General features: G+C 40.5%; 1 protein-coding gene across 1 annotated transcript in view; it reads left to right on the plus strand.

Moving 5' to 3' along the window:
• The window catches only part of CABLES1 (Cdk5 and Abl enzyme substrate 1), a 146,362-nt gene that overhangs the window by 64,136 nt on the left and 56,828 nt on the right, over positions 1 to 25,398 (plus strand). Inside the window, 1 exon segment of the mRNA XM_007487622.3 lies at positions 4,812 to 4,904. Within this exon segment, the coding sequence (XP_007487684.2) occupies positions 4,812 to 4,904 (93 nt within the window).

Genomic DNA, 25,398 nt, shown 5'->3' on the forward strand with positions numbered 1-25,398 from the left:
GGTTTAGGTAGTGTGATCTGTAAAACCTGTTCCCTTCTAAGAAAGATGATTAGAGGGGAAGAGCATCTCCTGAAATAATAATAAATAGCAACCAGTGTTGAAAAATTATAAAGATCAAACAAGACTTGAGAGAAGAGATAGGAGAGAATACTCCCAGCCCACCTCTTCCCAGAGGAGAGGGGTCCACAGTTGTGGCCTATTGCCCATGTTGTCCAGCTTCTTCAAAGTGGTGGTTGGTTTTGCTGATTTTTTCCCCTCTTCTTTTTCTTTCCTTTTGTCCTAAAAAGTACAGTTTGTTCAATGGAATGACTCTGGAAAAAGGAAAGAGGAGGGAATTATGATGATGTAAAAAGAAGTGCTATAAATAAAAACTTAATTGAAAATAATAATAATTACAGTCAGTAAATATTAAGCTTACCCAGTTGGAGTGAAAGGCAATTTTCCCACTAAGGGATTCCTGCAGGGCCACAGGACACAAAATAGCTCCATGTACAATTTCTGCCTCTCCACACACATCTATGAAGATAGAGGACTGTGGGAGGGGAAACAGAAAGGAGACAGAAGTTTGCCTTCATTGCTTCCAACTTCTCTTCCCCCTCCACTCCCTGTCCCAGTGGTAACCCCCCACCCCTTTCACCGGCGAGCAGCTGGACTTATGACGTGCTTAGTGTAAAGGGCAGGCAGAGTGGACCGAGATCATGGGACGGGCACTCCTGTTGGAGCTCAGAGAGTCTCAGTGCCTGGGGTGTGGTAGACACGGCCAAAGGGCTATGGACAAGAAAGATCAGTTTAAAGAAATGGGCTTTCTAAGCCACATCCTTAAATGAATTTTATTCTTTCATAGCCCAGCCTCATAAGGCCAATCCTTATCCCTGCATCATAATTTTTTACTTCATAGCTTGAAAAAAATTTGAGAGAACATGATGGAATGGGGTGAAGTCTAATAACATTATTTTCCTTTTCCTGGCATTCTCCATTAAGATCATGTAGACCGGAAGCACCAAACTCAGGACTTGAAAAATTCCTAAATGCAACCCAAACCAGATTAAAATGTAATTGGGAAATGGTAACCAAATAAAAATACAATACAACCTAGGTAATGTTAATTTGTGGTTTTCTAAGTTAATGTGCAGCCCACAGGGATTCCTTTCTATTTGAGTTTGACACCAATGATTCAGATTACTGTAAAAAGAATAGAAAACATTGCTTGGCATCTGGCAGCAGCACTTTCACTCTTCACCTCCCAGGATCCTCAGTGACATTTAGGAATAAATACACCATCATAAGAAGAAGATGAGTATAATGTGGAGGTAGGAGAAAAGAGAGGTGTGGATTTAGAAACATTATCTTTACATAATTTTTTTTCTTCAGTCATTTCATTTGTCACCCCAATTGAGGTTTTCTTGGCAAAGATACTAGAGTGGTTTGTCATTTCTTTCTCCAGTTTATTTTACAGAAGCAAAGTGTTAAGCAGGTTTCCTAGGGTCACACACCTAATATTTGAACTCAGGAAGATGAATTTTCCTGACTCCAGTTTCAGCACTCTATCCACTATACCACCTAACTGTGGTGCAAACTTAGTTTGTGGTAATTTATTAATTTCACAGAAACCCCTAAAGCCTAACTCTATTTAGGAAATTGCTTCCAGATCTTTCCATGACTCCCTATTGCCTCCTCAAATCAATTTCAAATTCTTTATCCTGGCATTTAAGAACTTCCTTAAACACATTACACCTTACTATGTACATAATATGTATATGCTATCATTTTCAAAACTACTTTATTCCACATATGTAATCTATGATCCATGCCTCCCCAACACATCCCTTATTTTCTTGAGAGGAAGGAAAGAAAATGAAAGGAAGGAAGAGAGAAGAAAATAAAGAAAAGAAGGGGGGAAAGGAAGGAAAGGAAAGAAGTGAGAGAGAAAAAGAAGGAAAGGGAAGGAAATGAAAAGAAAAAGGAAGGAAGAGAGGGAGGAAGAAGGAAAATGAAAGAAGAAATAAAAAGAATAAGGGAGGAAATGGAAAGAAGGAAGGAAGGATGGAAGAAAGGAGAGAAAAAAGAAAGAAGGAAAGGAAGGAAAAAGAAAGAAAGGAAGAAGAAAAGAAGGGAGGGAGAAAGAAAAAGGAGGAAAGAAAGACAAGAAGCACATTTTCATTAAATGCCCACTATGTGCACTTTACAGATGTTATCTCATTTGATGCTCACAATAACTTTGGGAATCTCTGCTTTACAATTGAGGAAACCAACAGGAGAAGGACAGACTGCTTATTTATCTTTGTGGAGTTGTTGGCTTTTGGAGGTAGCTTTAGGAGAAATGTGACCACAGGATCATAGAGGGAAATAAGATACTCTTAGGGTAGAGATCTGACATGCCAGGCCTTGTATGAAAGGGAATAAATGATATATATTTCAGGAAAACAAGATTAATTTCTTGGAAACCTATCTTCTGTGTCTCTGAGTTTCATTCATATGATTATAGGGCTAATACACTCTTAATTTCTAGATGAGGAAACCAAGACCTATGGAGGGTAAGGGACTTCTCCAAGATCACACAGGCACCAGACATCAGACAAGGGATTTAAATCTAGGTCCTTAAATCCAAGAGTTGGAAAGAGAGTTCAGAGATCTAGGCCAACTCCTTCATCTACTGTGAACATCCAGCCTCTGCTTGAGGATCTCCAGGGTGCTTGAGATGGAGAATTAATTACTTACGAGTTAGTAAGCCCATTTCACTTGTATACTATTTTAATTTCTTAGTTCCTCCTCCCACTCAAGCCCAAATCTGCCCCACTGCACAGGTAGTCCTCCTAGTTCTTTCTACTGGGGCCAAACAAAATAAATTTAATCTTTCTTCTGCATTTCAGCTACTTGATCACAGTGATAATAAAAATGAATAACAGTGTGGTCTATCCAGTAATGTGGAGAGTAATAGAGGTAACCAAATCTTAAGCCCCTATTATTTGAGAAAACAGTAATAGATGATTTGGATTTTGTCAGAATTGTCCAGTTGTCTGTGTACTACAAATATGCCAAATGAATAATTTGACCAGCAAGCATTTATTCAAAGCCTGTTACTAGAGATAAAAAGATGAAAGTAGGGGCAACTGAACAGAGAAGAACAGAGAAAGGCCTTTTTGTATAAATATCAGTGTGCAGGGGACAGGGGTGGGGATGTTTAGAAACAGGTTGTCATGGTTTTAAAAGCTAAAGAGGTGAGTTTATGTCTTGTCCTAAAGGCAAGTGGGAGCCACTGGAATGTGACTACTTCAGCTCTGCACCCCCTCTAGCCTGTGTAGACACAGGATTGTTTTTCCCAAAAATCCTTTATTTTTTTCCACAAAACCTTCCCCCAGTGCCTTTTGGCCTGCAGCATTTTTGCAAACTACCTTTGTGGAGCACAAATTCTGACCCAGTCCTTGCTCAAAGGCCTTGAGTAGCATCCTCCTGATGGACTTGTCTGACATCCCAGGACTAGCCTAAGGAACCTGAAAGAGGCCTATCACAGAGAATTATCCAACTGATTATCTTTTTTTTTTTTTGCACCACCATAATTCTTGAAGACCATCTGCATAATGGAGAGGGTCATACTCATATCATTGAAATCATCACTTTTTTAAAACTTAATTTAAAAAAACCCAACCCTTCCCTTCTGTCTTAGAATCGATGTTAAGTATCAGTTCCGGGGCAGAAGAGCAGTAAGGGCTAGGCAAATGGAGTTAAGTGACTTGTCCAGGATCATATAACTAGGAAATATCTGAGGCCAAATGTGAACTCAGGACTTCCTGACTCCAGGCTATACCCACTGAGCCACTTAGTGACCCCACAATCACCAATCTTTTGAAGGACTTTTTAGGAGACTGCAAAACTATCCCATATTTTTTAACTTGTGCATCTTGCTAGAATTGAGCTATTAAAGATAAATGGTCTGCATATGTCAGATATGCCCAAGCATACCTCGGTGTCTCCCCCAAAATTATTATTCTGTGTCTCATGTTTTAAGGCTATGTTTTGAAGTAAACTTTAGCTGCTCTTCTGAAATTTAATTAGATTTTAATTTCTTCAGTTTGGGGGGGGGACTTCCTCTATAACTGACCATTCAACAAATATTCACCTTGAAAAAAATAAAATTCTCTTGATATATGCCTGAATGAAATGTTGCCTCTGTTTGAGATATTAGAGGGGGGGAAAGAGTGTTTGCTTGTTTGTTTTTTAATCAATAAGATATAGGGTGTTAGAGATGGAAGAGAATTTAGAAATAATTGGATTCAGTGCAGCTAGGTGGTTCGGTGATGGAGTCTAGAAATGGGAGGTCCTGAGTTCAAGTGTCTTAACTCCAATTTCCTAGCTCTTACCACTCTTCTGCCTTGGAAAGAGACAGAGAGACAGGGATGGAGAGAGAGGGAGGGAGGGAGAGAGACAGACAGACAGAAGCAGAGAGGGAAAGAGAAAGACAAAGGAGAGAGAAGGAGAGACAGAGAGAGAAAAGAGAGGGAGAGACAGAGAGAGAAAAGAGAGGGAGAGAGAGACAGAGAGGGAGAGAGAGAAGAGAGACAGGCAGACAGACCGACAGGAGAAAGGGGGAAGGAGGAAGAGGGGAGGAGAGAGAGAGAGAAGGAGGGAGAGAGACTGAGAGAGAAATCCTTCTTGCCCTGAACTTACTGTCCTCAGTATTGCTGCTCTGGCTTCTGTTTTAGGGTGACTCAAATCATTTGTCTGGTCTTTCCTTCCTGTCTTTGTGTAGTGACCGTCTGGCTGTCCAGCAAGGAACTAACTCTGTTTTTATTTTTAATTGCTTTATTTTTCAGATGTCGGACCCTGTCAGGTTCACCCAGACCAAAGAACTTTAAGAAGGTTCATTTTATCAAGAACATGAGGCAGCATGATACGAGGAATGGCAGGTACTACGCAATCAAAAGTCTCCGGGTCAGCTTTCCTGTTTGAACTAGAGGGGATGGTGTGATTTGGCCTGGCCTGGGGTGGTGTGGGAAGAGGGGGCATTTCCTTGGCCTGGACTCACAGGAGTGAAACCCTTCCCTTTAAGGGAAAAAAAGAGAGAGAGAGAGAGAGAGAGAGAGAGAGAGAGAGAGAGAGAGAGAGAGAGAGAGAGAGAGAGAGAGAGAGAGAGAGAGCCAGCCCAGCCTATCCACAGAAAACAAAAAGCCCCTGGCAGGCCAGAAATTCTAAAAAGCCAATCCCTGTTAAACAAAGAGCCCTATCTGTATCTGAAAGTTGGCAGGCATTAGGATCAACAACCTGCATTTTTAATAAGATTCAACTAGTTTTGTTTTGTTTAGAAATCCTTGTTTGAATTTTTAAAAAAGGGTTGTTTAAAACATTTTTTCTTCTACCTTCCAAACCACCCCCCCACCAAGCATTCCACTCTCATAAGTCAGTAGCCCCAGATGGCTCGCTGCTCTGTATGTTGGCTTTGGTACCTGGAGAGGATTCTCCGTCTTTGCTAAGAGATGCCTTCTCCTGCCCTGATTCCAGTTCCTGTGCACCCTGGAAGCTGGGCTAGATGACCTCCTACAAAGCTTGTTGAGAAAACTGAGATACAGTGGCACAGAATTCTAATCAATTGCTTTGAGCAATTCATTGCCGTCTTCAAAAATGAACAGACCCGATTCTCTCCTTTAGTGCTGACCCTTTAAGGTCCTCTGAATCGCTAGGATTCTCCAATTCCCTAATTCTTAAGGGCAGCTTCTCTCCCGCTAATCTGTAGTCTAGATCTGGGTCTCTCTCTTAAGTGTCCCACTTGAAAGGGGGCGGGTTCAACTTCAACTTAGAAAACAGTTCCCGGGAGTCAGTCTGTGGCAAATAACTATTTTGTTTGATCTCTCTTTGATTTACAATAGACCATATGGTCTCCACTCACACTCTTCCCTTCAGCATAAAAAAAATATAAATAGCCGAAAAGTCTTTTAGTCAGACTCACAGAATGACTAAACCCTAGAAGTGCTGTCATTTGGTGTTATAAAATACAGCTTATAATAAAAAGTTGGGTTCTGGCTTTGTAGCACTAAAAATTATGGTTCTTTTAAGACTTATTTTCTCAGAAATCACACTTGAGCCTATTCATAGAAAAATAGTATGTTTTCATAGGTACGGTTATGGCGTCTCATGAACAATTTTTTCTTCTCAAAGATTTTTAGGGCTTGTTCAGTCACATTTACTTCCAATCTGTGCATTTATAGGACAACCATAGCCGTTTTTAATTTTTTAAGAGATGTGTATCTCTTAAAGATATCTATCTTATCAGTGGTTCCGATTTATTTTGTTTTTTTGTTGAGTTGATTTTTGTTTCTGTTTTCCCCAGTAAGCCTGGGAATCATGGGATTCTTTAATAAAGATAGAAGTCCAGGGGGCAGCTGGGTAGCTCAGTGGATTGAGAGCCAGGCCTAGAGATGGAACAGTATTGGTTCCAAGGCAGAAGGTAAGGGTTTTAAATAAAAAAAAAAAGATAGAAGTCCACCTTAAGTCATTGCCCTCCCTCAAAGAGGAAAGAAACTGAGGCCCATAAAGGTTAAGTTGATTAGTCCAAGCAGGTACGGTAGAGTTAAGACTAGAATGCAGGCCTTCCAATGAACCATCTAGTAACAGTTTTTCCAATTAACCCCAAGGTTTGATTCAAGTATATTCCTTCTCAATTCTCTTAGAGTTAGGTTTTTGTTTCATTCCTACGTAGCAATTCTGCTATTGAATCGAAACCTTCCGTATGTAGCTTGAAAGACCGTTGCCCAAAATTTATTTGAATTTATGCATCTGCCTTGTAAAACCTGTTAAACTATAAAACATACATATAAGCTACAAAAATACTCAAACCTTTTTTAGAACATAAATTTCACTCAAAAGACAACTTTGTGACGCCGCTTTCCAGATTGCCAGGATTCCTAGATACTGTTTAGTAGCAGGAACCGGCCCTATTTTCCCCATCTTACAGGCCAGTCAGATATTCTGATTGGTAGAGCATTATCGAAATAAATACCTAAGCAGCCTACCCAGGAGCAAGCGCTGGTGACTGGGAAACCCCACGAACAAGTAGGAAACCAGTTGTTTCCTCGGCAGCTTCCGAGGGAAGCTATAAGATATTGCTCATTCATCTCCAGATCCAAGAGGCTGGGGCATCGTGCTCCCTAGAGCAGTGACCCAAGGGGAATGAGCTGTTTTTGCAAACCATTCTGGGGTGCTCATCGGTGAGGACAGCTTCCCTTACGGTCCTGTCCTTTCCCCAAAGCACGCGGGGAAAGGCTTTGATCTTTCTGTTCTAGATTCTTTCTTTAAGACCTGCCATCTCAGAATCAGAAGGTCCCGGGCCTGACGTATTCCATCCTCTATCATCGGGATCCCTTTTTAAAAATCTAGATACATCTTAGGGGTGCCACGGGAAAGACCTGAATTCAGATAGGAAAGCTACTTAACCTCTGTCAGTGTCATCATCTGTAGGACCAGATAAGATACCCTTTGCAAAGTGCTCTGCAAACCTTCCAAAGAGAGCTAAAATGCTCTCTCCCTGGAGAGCTAGGTGAATCATTTATCTAGAAAGCTGCATAAGGGTTACTCCTTATTACCGTTCAGTCCTTCCCCCTCTGTTTGAAGACTTCCAATAACGGCAGAATCGAATTACACCTCCTGAGGCAGCCTGTCCCAGTTTGGGGCAATTCTAATTGTGAAGAAGTTTCCCTTTTATTAAGTAGAATGATTGATGAGACTCCTCATCTTGCCCTAATTCCAGTTCTCTTGCAGGCTGAAAAAATTTGAGCCAGGTGACCTCTTACTAAGCTTATTGGGAAAAATGTGAGATGAAATTTGCTTTTTTACAGTTATGATAAATTGCTTTGAAGATCTGTTCATCTGAGCCTCCTTAGTATGTTCTTAAGATGAAATAAATGGGATAAACTGGAAAGAAAATAATTCTGAAGGGGTAGAGAAAATGTATGGTGCCTGGCACATAGTAGGTGCTTCTGTGGATTGATTGATCAAAGAGGATAAAAAAGGGGAAGAAAATGGTACGGCAGTGAAATAAGTAAAGAAAATAGAAGTTTCATGAGGGAAGGGATCACTTCTAATCTCAATATTTTATTTCAGTCAATGCCACACACTGGCTTATGGAGTCAGAGGCCCTGGGTTCAAATCCTGCCTTTAACACATTCTACCTGTGTGGCACCCAGTGAGACAGTTGAAGTAAGCTGGCCTCTGAGCTCCATGCCAGAGAGTGCTCCACACAGAATAGATTAAATTGAATTCAGTTTCCCACCACCATCCTCATGGTTCTGTCAATATTCACCCCTAGTCATCCCTGGCCCAACCCACCCTGCTCTATCATCCCCTGCTTCCATGCTTTCAGTGAGTTTAGATATCTGGACCCAGCATGTCTGGAAAACAAACACGCCTCAGAGCCTGGATCTGAAAGCCATTTTAAACTATCTTCAAGAAATCGTAGAGAATAGGAGCTACCAGAAAAAAAAAAATAGAGGTCAGTTCTGCAGCCATTCTTTATTTCTTTCTTTCTTTTTTAAACCCTTACCTGCCATTTTAGAATCAATACTATGTGGTTCCAAGGCAGAAGAGTGGTAAGGGCTAGGCAATGAGGGTTAAGTGACTTGCCCAGGGTCACACAGCTAGGAAGTGTCTGAGGCCAGATTTGAACCTAAGACCTCCTGTCTCTAGGCCTGGCTCTCAGTCCACTGAGCTACCCAGCTGCCCCCTCTGCAGCCATTCTTAAAGAGTTGGAATAGGGTTGATTCCATCAACAACAGACTGGTAAACCTTATGTTGGTACCTTGCAAAATCCCAGACTAGATGGCCCAGTAGAGTTTACAGGGATTTTGAAAAGAGCTCTGTGGTCACTAAGAGCCCACACAGTCCTCATAAGAATAAAACACATAAAAGCACCCATTTAAAATAACATCAGCGAGTTCTCCAGGGTTTACAAGTCTCCCCATCATCCCATTTGTTCTTCACAACAGCCACGAGAGGTAGGAGCTGTAATAACAATGACATCAATAATAACATTCCTAATGGCTTGCCTTCCTAAAGCCGTCTCCAGCTCAGAGAGTCCTTGGCATACATTGACTTATTCGAGACAACAATTTTTGTGGTTGTTCAGATGTTTTTCAGTTGTGTCTGACTCTAAAAAAAACCAACCCTTACCTTCTGACTTAGAATCAATACGGTATAGGGGTTCCAAGGCAGAAGAGTGGGAAGGGCTAGGCCATGGGGGTTATGTGACTTGCCCAGGGTCACACAGCTGGGAAGAGGCCGAGGCTATTTGAACCCAGCACTTCCCATCTCTAGACCCGACTCTCAATCCATGGAACCACTTAGCAGCCCTATGTCTGACTCTTTATGACTCCATTTGGGGTTTTCTTGGCAAAGATACTAGAGTCATTTGCATTTCCTTCTCCTGCTCATTTTACAGATAAGAAAACTGAGGCAAACAGGGTGAAATGACTTGCCCAGAGTGACAGTTAGTAAATGTCTGAGACAAGATTTGCACTGAGGAAGAAGAACATTCCTGACTCTAAGCTCAGTACTCTATCCACTGTACCATTAGCTGGCCTTGATACAACAATACTATGAGATAATTTTACTACTATTATGTTTACTTGTTATTAATTATTATTTAGTATATTATTTATTTATTAGTAATATATTATTATTTATTATTATTGTCCTTGTTTCACGGATGAAGGGAAAATGTTAGAAAGTAGGAGGAAGCTGAGGTTCAGAAAGAAAAAGGATTCCCCCAGAGTCACACAGCTATTGATTACCCTGAATTTGCCCCGTTTGTATGTAGTTGTTTGCATGTCCCCTCTCCTTTATCCCCAGGGCTTCGTCCTGGCACGAGGTAGATGCCTAATAAATGCTTGTTGACTTGAACAGTGAAGTTCTGAAGTGAGGCTCAAACATGGGCCATCCTTTAAGCAATGCTGCGAGTAGACTGAAATCACACCAGGTGAGGCTAGAATAGGCGTTAAGGAGAAGAATAGGGCTGGCTTTGAGTGCCGCGTGAAGGAGTTCTTCCTTTAGCCTCAGTTGTCGAGGAGCCACCTCACCCTGTTTGCCTCAGTTTTCTCTTCTATAAAATGAACTGGAGAAGGAAATGACAAACCACTCCAGTATCCCTGCCAAGAAAATCCCCAGAAGAGTCAGACATGACTGAAATGACTCAACAACAAAGCATGCAGACCATGATGCGAGGCCCTGGAGTTTGATAGTGACAAAAATGAAATTCCTTGCCTTCAAAGGCAGAAATAAAGAGGGAATAAATAGAAGGAGGAAAGGCACAAGCCATTGGGGAGCTCAGGAAAGAGTTTGTGCTTGAGGTGAGCCCTAAAAGAAGTAAGGGATGCTGTGAGGCAGAGACAAAGAGGGAGGGGTGTCCCAGGCATGTGGGATGGCCAATGCAGAGGAGTGGAAATGGAAGATGGAATAGCAAGAAAGCCAGTCTGGAAACTACATAATGGGAGAAAGAAGACATCATGGAAGGACCTGAGGAGGTTTAACTGGGAAAAGAAAAAACTGAGGGGAAATAAAATTGTTCTTCCCAATAAAATGATCCGTATTTCTACAACCAGAAACATGCTTGATAGAACATGGAAAGTGTCCAAATTTTACTTCCTTTTCTCCATCATCTAATCTTTTAACCTTTACTTTTTTTTCTCACTTGATTTCATCCTTTCTTGCATCCTCAACTCAACCCTCAGATTGGACATTTTTATAAATGAAAAGTGAGATCTTTTTGCTTTCTCTCCCGGCTGTTTCAGCTCCTCCATAATACATACATATATACAGGTCTAACATATTTATTGAAAGACTATTACATAAATGTTACCATATTATCATTCTTCTTTAGCAACTTCCTTTAGCATCTCCTAATCTCATCCCTGAACTCCTAGCCCTGTCATATTATTTCTATATATAGAAAACATTTAGAATTTTCAGCCAGTTAAGGCATGGCAATAATTTTTTTCTCTTCTTTAATATCTTATTTTTCCCTAGTTACATATGAAAACAAATTTTAACATTTATTTATTTGTTTGTTAGTTTATTAATTTATTTTGTTTAAGCCCTTACCTTCTGTCTTAGAATCAATATCAGGTATTGGTTCCAAGTTAGAAGAATGGTAAAGACTAGGTCATGGGGGTTAAGTGACTTGTTCATTAACATTTATTTTTTAAAATTCTTAATTCCAATTCCCTGCTTTGAGAAGGCATCCAATTTGCTATAGGTTATACATAAGCAGTCATGCAAAACATATTTTCAAATGAGTAATGTTGTGAAAGCAAACAGACTAAAAAAACCCACAAGAAAGATAAAGGAAAACATAGTATGCTTCTCTCTGCATTCAGACTCCATCCGTTCTTTCTCTGGAGGTGGAGAGCATTTTTGTCTTTAAGTGCCTTAGAGCTGTCTTGGATCATTTTATTGCTGAGGATAGCTAAGGCATTCACAGTTGATCATTGTACTATATTGCTGTTCCTGTAGGCAGTGTTCTCCAGCTTCCACTCACTTCACTTTGCATCAGTTCATTTGTCTTTCCATATTTTTCTGAAATCACCTTACTTATTATTTCTTATAGCCTAATAGTATTCCAGCATAATCATATGCTGCAGCTTGTTCAGCCATTCCCCACTTGCTGGGCATCCCCTCAATTTCCAGTTCTCTGCCATGACAAAAAGAGCTGCTATAAATATTTTTGTACATGAATCCTTTTCCATTATTTTTTTAAATCTCTTTAGGACCCAAGACTGGTAGTGTTATTGCTGGGCCAAAAAAAAGGCAATTTTTTTTTAATTTGCCATGCCCCCCAAAAGATTTTTTGATGTTTTATTCTTTTTTTTGCTTTTTTTTAAAAAACAAGATTGTTGTGTCTTAACAAAAATAAAAATGAACCAGAAGTCTTGAAATCCTGGTTCTGTTTCAAATTTATCTACTAAATGAATGGCTTTAGGAAAGTCACCAGACCTGACCTATATTTGTCAAATGGAGGGCTTAGGTTAAAAGATCTCAAAGGATCCTATTAATTCTATTATTTTCTGTATTCATTATCTTCACAGTGGATACTTAGGAAATCTCACCTCTCATTTGGCATAAATTCTCCTCTGTCATGTTGACTTGCTTTAATGCCACTCTGAGGAAGCATGGTAGGGAATGAAGAGCAGTGGTAGCGTGCCAGGCTTGGAGTCAGGAGGATCTGTGCTCAATTCTGACCTCAGACCATTTCCTAGCTGTGTGACTAGACAATACACTTTACCCCAGTGGCCTAGCCCTTTCCCTGCTGTCTTAGAATTGATACTGGACAGAAGGGAAACAAAAACACAAAAGAATGGGATCTATAGTCGGGACACCTGGGTTTGAATCCCAGTTCTTATTTTTACAAGCTGAATGACTCTAGGAAAGTCACTTAACTTTACCAGGTTTTCTCACATACAAAAAACGAGGACAGTAACAATTGATTCACAAAATTGTCAGAAAAGTACTTATATGAATGTGAATTGGTTATATGATTACTAGTCCAGATTTACCTAGCTTTCAAAAAACCAAAAGATAATCATATAACTTATTAAATTATATATCAGCTAAAGGGTCATTATTTGCATTACAAAAGACTTGACCAGGGACTGACCACTTGACCATTTGGTAAAGGGAATTGTCTTGGGCAAGGGAAAGAGAAGAAAAACTTGAAACAGCAACTATCAGTTGAAGCTCAATCAGAAATGAAGATATTAATTAATGTTCACAGTGCTTGGCACACAGTAATCATTTAATAAATACTTTCTGTTATTTTCCATGATGAATTTCTGAAATCCTAATGTAAATCACTGGGAAAGCGTGATTTGATCTTTGAAAACTTACTAGCTTTTTAAAAGCATACCTATTATAGAAAGCAAGGCACACCCATCTTTTTTTTTTCTGAGAGACTTTTATTGAACACTCTCATGGTCTAGGTTTCTATGGTTGCAGCAAATTCCTATGTGACTGAAAAAAAAAACTGACTTGGCTCAATTTCCATAAAGACAGTCCACTCCGCAGGAAATCAAGAATTTTCCAAGTCTCTACAGCTTGTGGGGTGTGATAAATGAACCAGGTTGAATTGGAGCAGACACATCTTTCCAGCATGTTCCCAGCCAAGCACTTATGCATAGTCATCGCCAATAATGGTAATCAACAGGCATTTACCAAGCAAATACTATATGCACTAGGAACTGAGGATGCAATGACAAAAAGACAAAGAGCTCAGCATAGTGCCTGGTCCTTCCTAGGCTCTTACCAAATGCTTGATTGACTTGATTTGCATTTTCTTGGGAGAAATAAACGTTAACAGAAGTATATGCAGTAAAGTCCAGATTCCTTAGGCTGACATTCAAGATCCTCTGCAGCATGGTGTGGATCCTCCCTTTCCAATTTTATCCTATCACACCCTCACACAAACTATGTTTTCCCTAAAACGGACTCCTCTTTGGTACTGATTTATGTCTCACACTCTCCCATCTCTTTGCCTTTGTTATTGTTGTTCTGTCATTTCAGCCCTGTTCACTCTTCATGACTCCATTTGAGGGTTATTTGGGGGGGGGGGTTTGGGGTGTGTTTTTTTGGCAAAGATACGGCAGTGGTTGGCCATTTCCTTCTCCAGGTCATAGCCACACAGCTAGTATATGTTAGAGACCAGATTTGAATTCCAGAAGATGAGTCTTCCCAACTCCAAGCCAGTGCTCTATCTACTGTGCCACCCAGCTTCTCCTCTTTGCCTTGTTCATTCTATTCTTAGGCTTGGAATGCTCCCTCTCTTTCTCTGCTTGTTAGATTTCTATCTCTTTTTAATGCCCAGCTTGAATGCAAAACTGCTCTGTGAAAGTTTTTCTAATCCCCACTCAGCAAAGACTTTCCATCCTGGATTAACGGCAGCATTATGTTTGGTACTTCTTTAACCTAGTTATCATAATGTTATTGTTCAGTCGTTTCAATTGTGTCCGACTTTTCATGGTGCCATTTGCAATTTTCTTAGCAAAGGTACTGAGTCGTGTGCCATTTCCTTCTCCGGCTCATTTTACAGATGATGAAACTGAGGCAAACAGCATTAAATGACTTGTCCAGAGTTATAGCACTAGTAAATGTCTGAGGCTGGATTTGAACTCATGAAGATGACTTCTTGATTCCAAACCCAATGCTCTAATCCACTGGTATTTTATGTTATTGTATTATCTATGTTTGTTACTTATTCTTCCTTTATTCAGACTATAGTCATAGATTACTTCTCATTTAAACTTTATATTTCAGAGATGCCTTGATATCTCTAAAATTCGTTGTACCTATTAGGTCTTGAACAGTTCTTATTAATTAAATAAATGAATTAATGGCTAAGTTCTGAGCTTGAACTTCTACAGAAAAGTGCTGTTGTCGTTTCCAGTGCTCTTTGGTCTTTTGTACTTTTCCTCTCAGTCTTTATTCATGAACCATTTGCCTTTCAAAGTGTTGGAATTGGAGGGCCTCATTCCACACACGCAGCACACTCCCATGGCTATTTCATTTAATATTATTTTCACACCATGTGCCTGAGAGAGAAGCCATCTGCTTAGTGTTGGCCCTGCTTAGCGTATAGAGATGAAGATGCCTGCCTGGCGTTGTTCTAGGTGCCTCTCTGAGGTGTGGCCCGTTAGGATGGTCACCTCATTCAAATCAGACAGAAAAAAAGTACCTTAAAAGAGGACATGATTGTCTCTAGATCATTTAAATTTTTCTTGGGTCCACTTGCTTAAAAGCATTTTAAAGGGTTTTGAGATGGGTTTGATTGAAGCAGTGAAGAGATAGAAAACACACATGAAGTGTGATCTCGTTGGGGAAAGTCAAACCTTGAAAAGAAAGAAGGGGAGGCGAACAGCCAGACCTACAGAGGGGTGTTCCTCGGTTCAAATGTGGCCTCAGGACTGACAATTCCTAGCTGGGAGACCCTTACAAGTCACTTAACTCCCATTGCTTATCCCATACCACCTTTGTGACTTGAAACCAACGCACAGTATTGATTCTAAGATAGAAGGAAAGGGCTTAAAAATAAATTTAATGTAATATAATATTTTAAAAATAAAAACAAAGCTGAATTTTCGGTGCTCCCACATAAGACCCCATAGAGCTGTTATTTCAAGCTTTTCTTTTCTACACAAAGAGCTTTACTGCTTTTATTTTATTTTGTGGTTGTTGTTTATTTGAGACCAAGTCTTCCTGTCTCACCTAGGCTCAAGGTATAGCCTCCACTCACGGGCCCTCTCCCATTATCAGTTAGTGTGGGAGCTTTGATCTCTGCTCCATTTCTAACCTGGGCCCCTTCTCTAGCAGCCTGCTGGCCTGAGCTCCCCAATAGAGGGGCTCACCCTATGGATACCAAACTTAGTGTAGGTACCACCCCTATCCCTCCCCCATAACCCTGTTGCTGCTGAGAACTCCCAAACACCCCCAGTCCACTAGCCCCAGGCTCCCCAAGAGCAGGGATTACAGGGATGTCCTGTCATGCCCAGCTTCTACAGGCTTTTAAAAAAGAAAGATGTGGTTAAACAATCTGTCCGTCTAACTTAGTTTTTAAAATGTGTTACAGGAAATGGTATATTTCAAAGAAAAATGTAGCAGCTAGAAAGTAGCACCAAATGACCCATTTTACTCAGAAAAATGACATTGAATGTTTTACAAATGGGGGTAGAATTGCTTATTGCTATGATTTTCAGCTTTCTTCTATACTATCTTTCTCCTGCCATGAGGCTTTTCTGTATTTTGGTAAGAAAAAGGACTCATTTTCCATCCCACAAATCAGCCAGAGGCTCATCAGCAAAGCATTTTCTTCAGGGTTATTTATTGGTTTATGGCCAATTCTCTGCAAAGCCTTAGTACCAAGGGACAGTACTAGAAGAGATAAATCCATGGATAATTCTCAAATATCATTTAAGCTCCCAGGTACATACGACCTCATCTCCCAGGATACTTTAAGTAGTTGCTAAGGAGTACTATTGATTCCTTGGAGTTGCCTATGCTTTCCTCCCGAGGGATTGGGGCAAAGAAGAGAAAAGGGAGGCATGAGAGTGCTAATGGGCAATGAAGTGATAGGAAGCAAAACTAAGGGGATGGATATTCCACAAAGTTGATAAGCAGCAGCTGGATAATTAAGAGTGAACTCTACTTTCTCTATTTGGTTTCATTAAGATGGCTTCATGGAATTCATTTTTTTTTAATCAATGATTTTTTTAAAAAAATTTTTTACAAAAAAAGTTAATTGATACAGATCCTTTGGCCACCATCACATACAAAAACATTTATGCCTTCTTATCCTATATTAGTTTTACAAAATATGTTCCTCAATAATTTATGAGAGAGAGAGAGAAGGAAGGAAGGAAGGAAGGAAGGAAGGAAGGAAGGAAGGAAGGAAGGAAGGAAGGAAGGAAGGAAGGAAGGAAGGAAGGAAGGAAGGAAGGAAGGAAGGAAGGAAGGAAGGAAGGAAGGAAGGAAGGAAGAGAGAAAGAGAGAAAGAGAGAAAGAGAGAAAGAGAGAAAGAGAGAAAAAGGAAGAGAAAGAAAGAAAGTCCATTGGATCTGAGACTGGAGACCTCAGTAAAGTGTGGAATAAGAAACTGGAACAAATCACTGAACTTCTCTTGGCCTCCATAAAATTAGAGGGTTGGACTAGATTGCCTCTGAGATTCCTTCCAACCTTTACATACCAATGGGAACTTGGGTGGCAATGTCTCTTAATTTTCTTATAGAAGAGCTCCAAGGTTATTGTTGTAGCAAAATAGTTTAAAAGGGTTTTAGAAGTCAAAATGGTAAATAATTTTAAAAGTTGAGTCTTAGACCTAGAAGAAAGCCAGGTCATCAGGTCCAGCCTTCCTGTTTTACATATGAGAAAATTGAGGCTCACAGAGATTAAATGACTTGCCTAAGACTATATAAGTCAACAAGTCTTAAATGGGTATTTTTCAGTGATGGACTGAAAAGATGAGAAAAAAAGGGGAGCAGACTGTTAGTTAAAGAAAGTAATTCAGTACAGTTACATATTTTAACGCAGACTAAGCCAACATTTGAACTATGCTGACAATATCTGCCTTGGTTTCCCTCACTGGACCCCATCTTCCCTTCCCCTTTTTCTATATCACCCTCAGATTTTTCTGACTTAATTCTAAATAACACCTTTCCTTCTCTTCCCCTTTTCTCAATCCTCAGTAATCCCTTTATTTTTCTCAGCAAGAGTATAAGATAGAGAGCCAAATGAGAATTTAGAGGTCATCTGCTGCTATCCCCTCATTTAAATGTGAGAAAACTGAGAGATGGGTGAATAAAGTACCTTAACCCAAGCTCAACATAATTCTGTTCAGTTCACATAGTTAATAAACCACAGTAGCCCAGAGAGAGATGTTTTTGTTTGTTTTTGTCAAATTGACACAGTCCTTAGGCCAGTAAACAGTTTCAGCATAAGCACTGCAGCATTTCTTAAAATAATCTTCAGAGAGAATGCCAAACCTCACTAGCTCAGGTGAGTCTCATGAGAACTGTGGCAAGCACAATTGCACATCTTCCCGGTGCTTGGGATCACAAAGACATAACTCAAGGATCATTTGTGGGCCAAAGAAATAATTATAGCTATTACCAAAGCTAACTTGATAGAGCCCTTTAAGGTGTGAAAAGCATTTTACATGGATCATCTCCTTTGACAGACAAGCAACATGAATTTATTAAATGCTTACTGTGTCCTGGGCACTGTACTAAGCACTGGGGGATACCAAAACCAGCAAATAAAGTCTGCCCTCAAGGAATCATCATTCTAGTGGGGGAAAGCAACTCATAAAAGGCAACTGAAGGTGGTGAGTAGAGGGTGAAGAATGTACCCCTAAGGGAAAACATAGTGGCTAAGTCCAGAAAACTGGAAATATAGCTGGGAAGGGAATGAAGCAAAGCCAACTTGGCACCATCCCTAAAATGGAAGGCCCTGGTAGGAACTTACCAGTGGGACAAGGCAGCCCATATGACAGGGATGATCTAGGATGAGAAGACAGCTTAGTCTTGTGGCTAAGCCCAAAGTCAGAAGCCCAACTGGGAGAGGAATGAGGCATGCCCAGCCTAAGCCTGTTCCCCAAATGGAAGCTCCCAAATGGAACTTGCCAGTATGAGAAGGGAACTAACATGGTAGAGGGATGATCTAGGGCAAGAGGGCAGCATCCCCTTAGATTATGTGCTATTATTATCCCCATTTATAGGTGAGGAAATGGAGGCCCAAAGATATAGATATAGGCAGATAAACAGACAGACAGACCAATAGATGGATGGGTGGACAGACAGATGGATAGATAGATAGATAGATAGATAGATAGATAGATAGATAGATAGATAGATAGATGGATGGATGGATGGATGGATGGATGGATGGATGGATGGATGGATGGATAGATAGATAGATAGATGGATGGATGGATGGATGGATGGATGGATGGATGGATGGATGGATGGATGGATAGATAGATAGATAGATAGATAGATAGATAGATAGATAGATAGATGCATGCATAGATAGATAGACAGACAGATAGATAGATAGATGAATGGATTGGTAGATACATGGATGCATGGATAGATAGGTAGATGGATGGATGGATGCATAGATAGAGAGAGAGAGAGACAGAGAGAGAGAGATGGATGGATGGATGGATGGACGGACGGATGCATAGATAGACAGACAGACAATTAGACATAAATTTACATATAACCTATTATGTGCCAGGCACTATGCTAAGCATTTTACAAATATTATCTCATTTGATCCTCGTAACAACCCAGCAACATAAGTACTATTATTATCCCCATTTTTACAATTGAGGAAACTGAGGCAAACAGGTCAAGTGACTTGCCCAGGATTCCGTAGCTAGGAAGTGTCTGACTTCTTCCTGACTCCAGAACCAGTGCTCTGTCCTCTGTGCCATCTTGCTGGCTCACATATGATTGTTGAGCTAGTGAGGCAGGGTTCAAACTCAGCTATTATAGTATAGTGAATTAAAGCTTGGAATTGAAGTCAAGAAGATAAGGGTCTTATATAAACCTTTCTCCAGTATATACCATGTGAGAGTCACTCAACCTCTCAATCAGAAAATAAGTTTTATTAATCCCTTAGTTTGTGCCAGGCCCTATGCCAAGTGATGGAGCTACAAAGAAAGGCAAGAACTAGACGCAAGGAATTCACATTTGAAAGGGGGAAGACAATAATGTGCTTCTAACTGTGTATGTAAAAGATAGCTACCGTGCAAAGGTGAGTAATCTCAGATGGAAGGCGTAGTGGTTGGGGAAACTGGGAAATGACTTGTAGAAGGTGGGATTTGAACGGTGTCTTATAGAAAGCTACAAGGCAGAAGTGAGGAGAGAGAACTTTCCAAGCCTAGGGGTGAACCAGTGAAAAGTCACTAAGTAAAGAGGTGGTGTATTGGGTTCAAGGAACAACAAAAATACCAGTCCTTGTTGATGGAAGTTACAGAGTGTGTGGAGGGGAATTAAGCGATAGCACACTAGAAAGGTAGAAGAGCCAGGTTGGGAAGGAAGGGCTTTAAATACTAGACGGCGGATTTTATTTTATTTTATTTTATTTTATTTTATTTTAATTTGTAGGTTTTGAATAAAGCTTACCTTCTCTCAGGATCAATTCTTTTTTGGACTTTTGTTAGTTGAAGTTTTAAGTTTTTAAAGCAAATGTTACATTTTGTTGTCACTCAGTCATTTCAGTCATGCCGAACTCTTCATGACTCTCAGGTCATAGTCTAGTCTAGTTATTGCTTTTTGGTGACTTACATCCCCCTGCCAAGATTCCTCTGAAACGATGGGATTTCTACAAAACCTGTCTGTTTGGAAAAGATTCTAGTCTGCTTTAGAAATGCAAAAATAGCTCATGACCATTTTCACAGTTATATTATGTTAAGCATATTATACATTAGTAACATATTAGTATATCAACTTTTACCTGAAGTGTTAATGGGGCCAAAAAAATTGCTTAAAATATATGTTCTGGACTTTCCACAGGCATGTTTAAGGTGTTTTCAGGGAAAATAAAGATATTGGCAAGCATTTTAAAAATGGAGTTTTTTTAGCAAAGGTCCTGGAGTGGTTTCCCATTTCCTTTTCCAACTTATTTTCCAGATGACAAAACTGAGGCAAATGGGGAAAGTGACTTGCCCAAGGTCACACAGATAGGAAGTGTCTGAGGCCAGATTTGAACCTAGGACCTCCCACTTATACAGTAGATTTTATACAGGGTGTCCCAAAAGTCTTGGTATCATTTGAAGTTTGGATAATTTATCATTGCTCTAAGACTTTTGGAACACCTTGTATATTATCCTGGGAGTATCAGGAAGCCGGTGGTGTTTATTAAGTGTGGCTAGAAAGGGGCTAATGTGATCAAACCTGAGCTTTGGGAGGATCACTTTGATATCTGAGTGAAGGGTGAGTTAAAGAGGGGAGACACTTCAGACAGAGAACTGTTAAAAGGCAGTTGGTACAGCCCACGTGTGAGTGGAGAGAAAAGGGCCTAAGTGAGGGCTGTGATGAAAGTAGGAGGGACGAGACTGGGAAACAGATTGGATATGTGGGGTGAGTGCAAGGGAGGAGGGAAGAGTCAAGGAAGACACTAAAGCTGAGGGGCTGGGGTTTGCAAGATATGGTCAACAATAGAACTGGGAGCAAAGGAGTATAAGAGTTGAACTGATGTCACCAAGGGAAGGGAGGGCAGTGCAGTGCAAATTACAGAAGCAAAAGAAATCATAATTGGTACTGATTTACATTGGGGAAAGAAGTTTCCCCATAGGGTGCTCTCTACGCCAATGGAATTTTTTGTCTGCCTTCTGGAGAGACAGAGAGATAGAGAGACATGGGCAGAGAGAGAGACAGAGACAAGGAGGATGAGGGAGGGAAAGAGAAAAAGTGAAAAAGGGGGGAGACGAGGGGAGAAGAGAGGAGAGGAGAGAAAAGATAGAGACAGAATGAGGAGAGAAGGGGGTGAGACAAGAAGCGAGAGGAGAGAGAAGAAAGGAGAAAAGGAAAGACAGAAAGAGAAGAAGGAAGAGAGAAAAAGAGAAAGGGGGAGAGAGAAGAGAAAGCAAAAAGAGACAGAGAGCTGGAGAGAGAGAAGAGAAAGGGAGAGAGAGAGAACAAAAAGCAAAAACAGTGCTAAATAGAGAGAGCTAGAAAGAGAGGAGTGTGAGAGAGAGAAAAGAGTAAGCAAAGAGACAGAGGAAGAGAGAGAGAGAGAGAGAGAGAGAGAGAGAGAGAGAGAGAGAGAGAGAGAGAGAGAGAGAGAGAGAGAGAGAGAGAGAGGAGGAGGAGGGAGAGAGAGGGAGGTAACTCAAAAAAACTGAATGTGGCTTTGCTTTACAGGCAGGCTTTCTACATTTTCCTTTATTTACACAAGAGTGTTTCTTGATAAGAAGTCAGAGTAGGCATTAGCCTGAGTAGAATGCCAGATGTGGCATAGCTAGCTGATGCCAAACCAGACTTCAACATTCTTTAGGTATTCTTTTGCTATTGACTTCTCTTGGCACTAAAGGCTTCAGAATGGGGCTATACTTGGTCTCATTTCTTTGCCAGCGTCCCTATCTTCAGCCCATCCCCATCACTTTCCTGTTCTCCTTGTTCCTGTCCCTTCTCTTAGTTCTTTTTCTTCTTCCCATTGTTGAGCAACAATATTGGCTTTTTCCTCTGCCCAGAGGGATAGTTTTTTGAGTTGAAGAACCTTCAGCACCAAGTTTCTCTCTCTTTTCATCCTGCCCATGTAACAGGAGTATCTTGGTCCTAGAGGATGATTGCTAGGGAGGAAGGGAGGGGGGGAACCCACTGCATCTGATAGATTTATAAATACAGACCCAGAGGACATTTGGTTTTTCCTAATAACATTTTTATTGTGCTATTGCCAGCCTTTTGAGAGGACACAAAAGGAGCCAACCTCCTACCCTTTTAACAGCTTGTCTTTTAACGAGAAAAGGGGATTGAGGATAATAGTGAGAAATGTGTTTTAAAGCAGCGGTTGGAGAAGAGCTAGAAGAGGAATGATTCTGGCAGGTACTGGAAACTTCAGATTCTAAATAAGCATCCTGATGTAACATGATGATCATAGCTTTTTCATTTTTTTAAGTCCTGTGTCTAGCCACCAGCAACTATAACTTGAAATAACATGTCTTCTGAATGAGGAAACTGTGGAACTGAGCATCATTAAAAAGAAAATTGACCAGCCGCCAACTTTTTCTAGTTGTTTTGTTTCTTCATTTCCTAGAAATCTAGGATTTGTACAGTTGAGCATTAAGAAAACATTTATTTTTGAGTAACCAGCTGTCATGAACACTCAGACACCCCAAAAGAAAACACCGGAGATCACTTCTAGACCATGTTCTTGGAGTGCTGTCCATTGTTATTTTACACATGCCTCTTGTTATGGTAGATTTTATGTTCCTTTCCTCTTTTGAAAGAGTTAGATTAGGAGTATAAATTGTTATTTTTCAAAGAACATTTCTGTGATGGGATGTTCCACCTGGAAATCAAACTGTCTTGGCCTGCAGAGATTCCCCAGTTGTGGTAGTACAATCAGAAATCATTTTTGGCAAAAAGAGTCCTTTGGAATCCTGGGGTAGGGATTCTTTTCCTTTTATGCATCATGGACCTGTCTAACAGTTTGGGAAGCCTATAATATCCCTTCTCAGAATGACATTCTTAAGATCATAAAATTAAATCCATAGAATTACAAAAGAAACCAATGAAATGCATTTATTAAGGGTAACAAGAAGACACAGTGGATAGAATTCTTGGCCTAGAGTCAAGAACAGTTTAAATTCAGCCTCTGACACATTAACTATATGACCCTAAGTGAGTCACATAAATCTACCTCAATTTCCAAATCTGTAAAATGAGCTGGAGAAGAAAATGGCAAACCTCTCCAGTATCTTTGCCAAGAAAATCCCAAAAGGGGTCATGAAGAGTCAAAGACAGCTGAAAACAACTAAATAACAACAGTAATCAAAATTAAAAAAAGAAAAGAAAACCAAGATCACAGATCACCCCCCAGGTTATGAAACCTTGACCTATAAGATCTTGAACTGGATCTGGTCCTCCCAGCACATTTATAAGTGCCAAACCTTCCTCATTCTAAGTTCCATTGGATCACAGAGTCTTGGATTTTAAAGTGGAAGGTCATCAAATCCATCCTAGCAAGAGTTCTTGCTCCAGGCTGAAAAGCTAGACCATGGGTTTGAAACCCTTGAGAATAAAACTGGTCCCTGATGCTCTACCAGCTCATTCATTTTCTTTAAACCTTTACCTTTTGTCTAAGAATCAATAGATGTATCAGTTCCAAGGCAGAAGAGCAGGAAGGTTTAGACAATGGGGATTAAGTGACTTGCCCAGGGTCACACAGCTAAGATGTGTTGGAGGTCACATTTGAACCCAGGACCTCCTGACTCCAGGCCTGCCACAGCATCCACTGAGCCGCCTAGCTGCCCTCAGCTCATACATTTGGGATGTCATTGGTTTTCAGAACTAGACCCCCAACCATCCTTTCAGTAGTTCAAACACAAATCCTACTCTTGTGCTTTGGCTGTGAGGTGGAAGGGGCTTTGGACCTCAGGATCCTTCAAAGCTAGACACACAATTTTTTTAAGAAAACAAATAATGTAACTACACCAAGAAGAGAGCTAGAAGCATCCATCAGCAGGAGGCAGAAGTCCTTTCCAAAACAGTTCAGAGTATACTCCCTGCCCATTTCTAAAAACTTCTGCCCATGTTCCCTCCAGCCTTGTTTCTCATCTCATTTTTCCTATGGCTGATGTTTGCCTGGAAATTTGATCTTTGAATTCTTTAAAGGCCCTTTTCCTTGCTGGTAATCCTTCCTTGATGGGGATAATCCTTTGTTTAAAGCCTTCTGCCATCAAGCAAAATGTTATGTCACAGATGGGCCATTATGTATTTTTTAAAAATTCATCTGGATAATGGGGACAAGATGACAACAGTTATTAGTTGGTGAGATAGGCAGGTAGCCTGTGCCTGAAGCCTGTAGCTACAGGAATTAAATTTGGTAAGCAAATATATTTCTTGACAGACGGCATCTGGTTTGATTTTCTTTTTTAAATATGGAAGCACTTTGAGGAGGCAAGCAATTCTGTTTTTTTTATTTTTAGCCAACTTGGTAAGCACAGAGATTTTTCTTGATGCTTGTAAGAAAAGAACCGTACATTTGCATCAACAGTTCGGGCTCTGGGCAGAGCAGTTGGTAAGCCAGGATAATGTTTTCAGATTACTTTTGCACATGTTTGCTCATGTAGAGGTGGAAAAGGATCCATGCTGTCAAAACTGGCCTCTGTTCTTTGATTTGCCATGGTCTCCTTCCTTTGGCTCTGGAGAGGCCCGAGGAGAAGTCTGGAAAATGTTAGGGGTGGTAACATTGGCTGTCATCGGGTCCCCAGAGTTTGAACAGCGAAGTGGGCTTCAGTGTCAGCCTCTGGTGCATCACGGCTCCTAGAGCCTCCTAGTCCCAGCAAACACTGGAATGTTGGGTCCAAGTAGGAGCAATGGGCAAAGAAGATGCCTCCCTTCTCTTCCTTCTGGCTCACGCACTTTGCCTTCCCCCTCACCCATGGGTGGTGCGATGAAAAGAACACTCAGCATGGAATAAAGTAAGCATTTATTAATTATCTGCTGTGTACTAAAGCTAAGCATATTCCCAATATTTTCTCATTCAATCCTGGAGGAGTGATGAGGTAGGAAACACGGGTTTGGGTTCTGCCACTGGCCATGTCACTTCTCTCTGACCTCTGTTTTCTCTTCTGTAAGACAGAGGACTGGATTTGATCTTCTCCAAGATTCCTTTTCAGCCTTTTTCATTTTCATCTTTTCATTCTGAAAGAAGGGCCAAGCAGACAGGTGGTGCTCCTCATCCTGCTGTATCTGAGAACCATTCCCATTTTGTAACCATAAGTTTTACATATGCATTAGATTTTGTACTTTTCTATTTTTAAAGCCCAGGCAAGTGAATTTATTTTTTGCTAAAATAAATTATCAGCCTCTTTTCCGTACCAGAAAGTAATTGTACTTTATAGTAACCACACGGTACATTTTGGTTAAAAACTCGCGAAGTCTTACTTATTTTCTCTAATCTCTTTTTCCATCAAAAACAGGCAAATCCAATGGTAGCGTATATGTAGGAACATGAAGCACAAGGAATATTAGTTCCTTGGACTCTAGGCTCAGGATGACCCTCTACCTTCTCCCTTTTATTTTTTACACCCTTCAAGGCTCAGTTCTGATACCATTTCCTACTTGAAGGCTGTTTCTATCCCTGGGCCCCAAGTTACTTTCTATTTACTTTGTAGACAGTTCAGATAGACTTTTCTGTTAAGAT

This window comes from Monodelphis domestica, chromosome 3, assembly GCF_027887165.1.
Source record: "Monodelphis domestica isolate mMonDom1 chromosome 3, mMonDom1.pri, whole genome shotgun sequence".
Lineage (NCBI taxonomy): Eukaryota > Metazoa > Chordata > Mammalia > Didelphimorphia > Didelphidae > Monodelphis > Monodelphis domestica.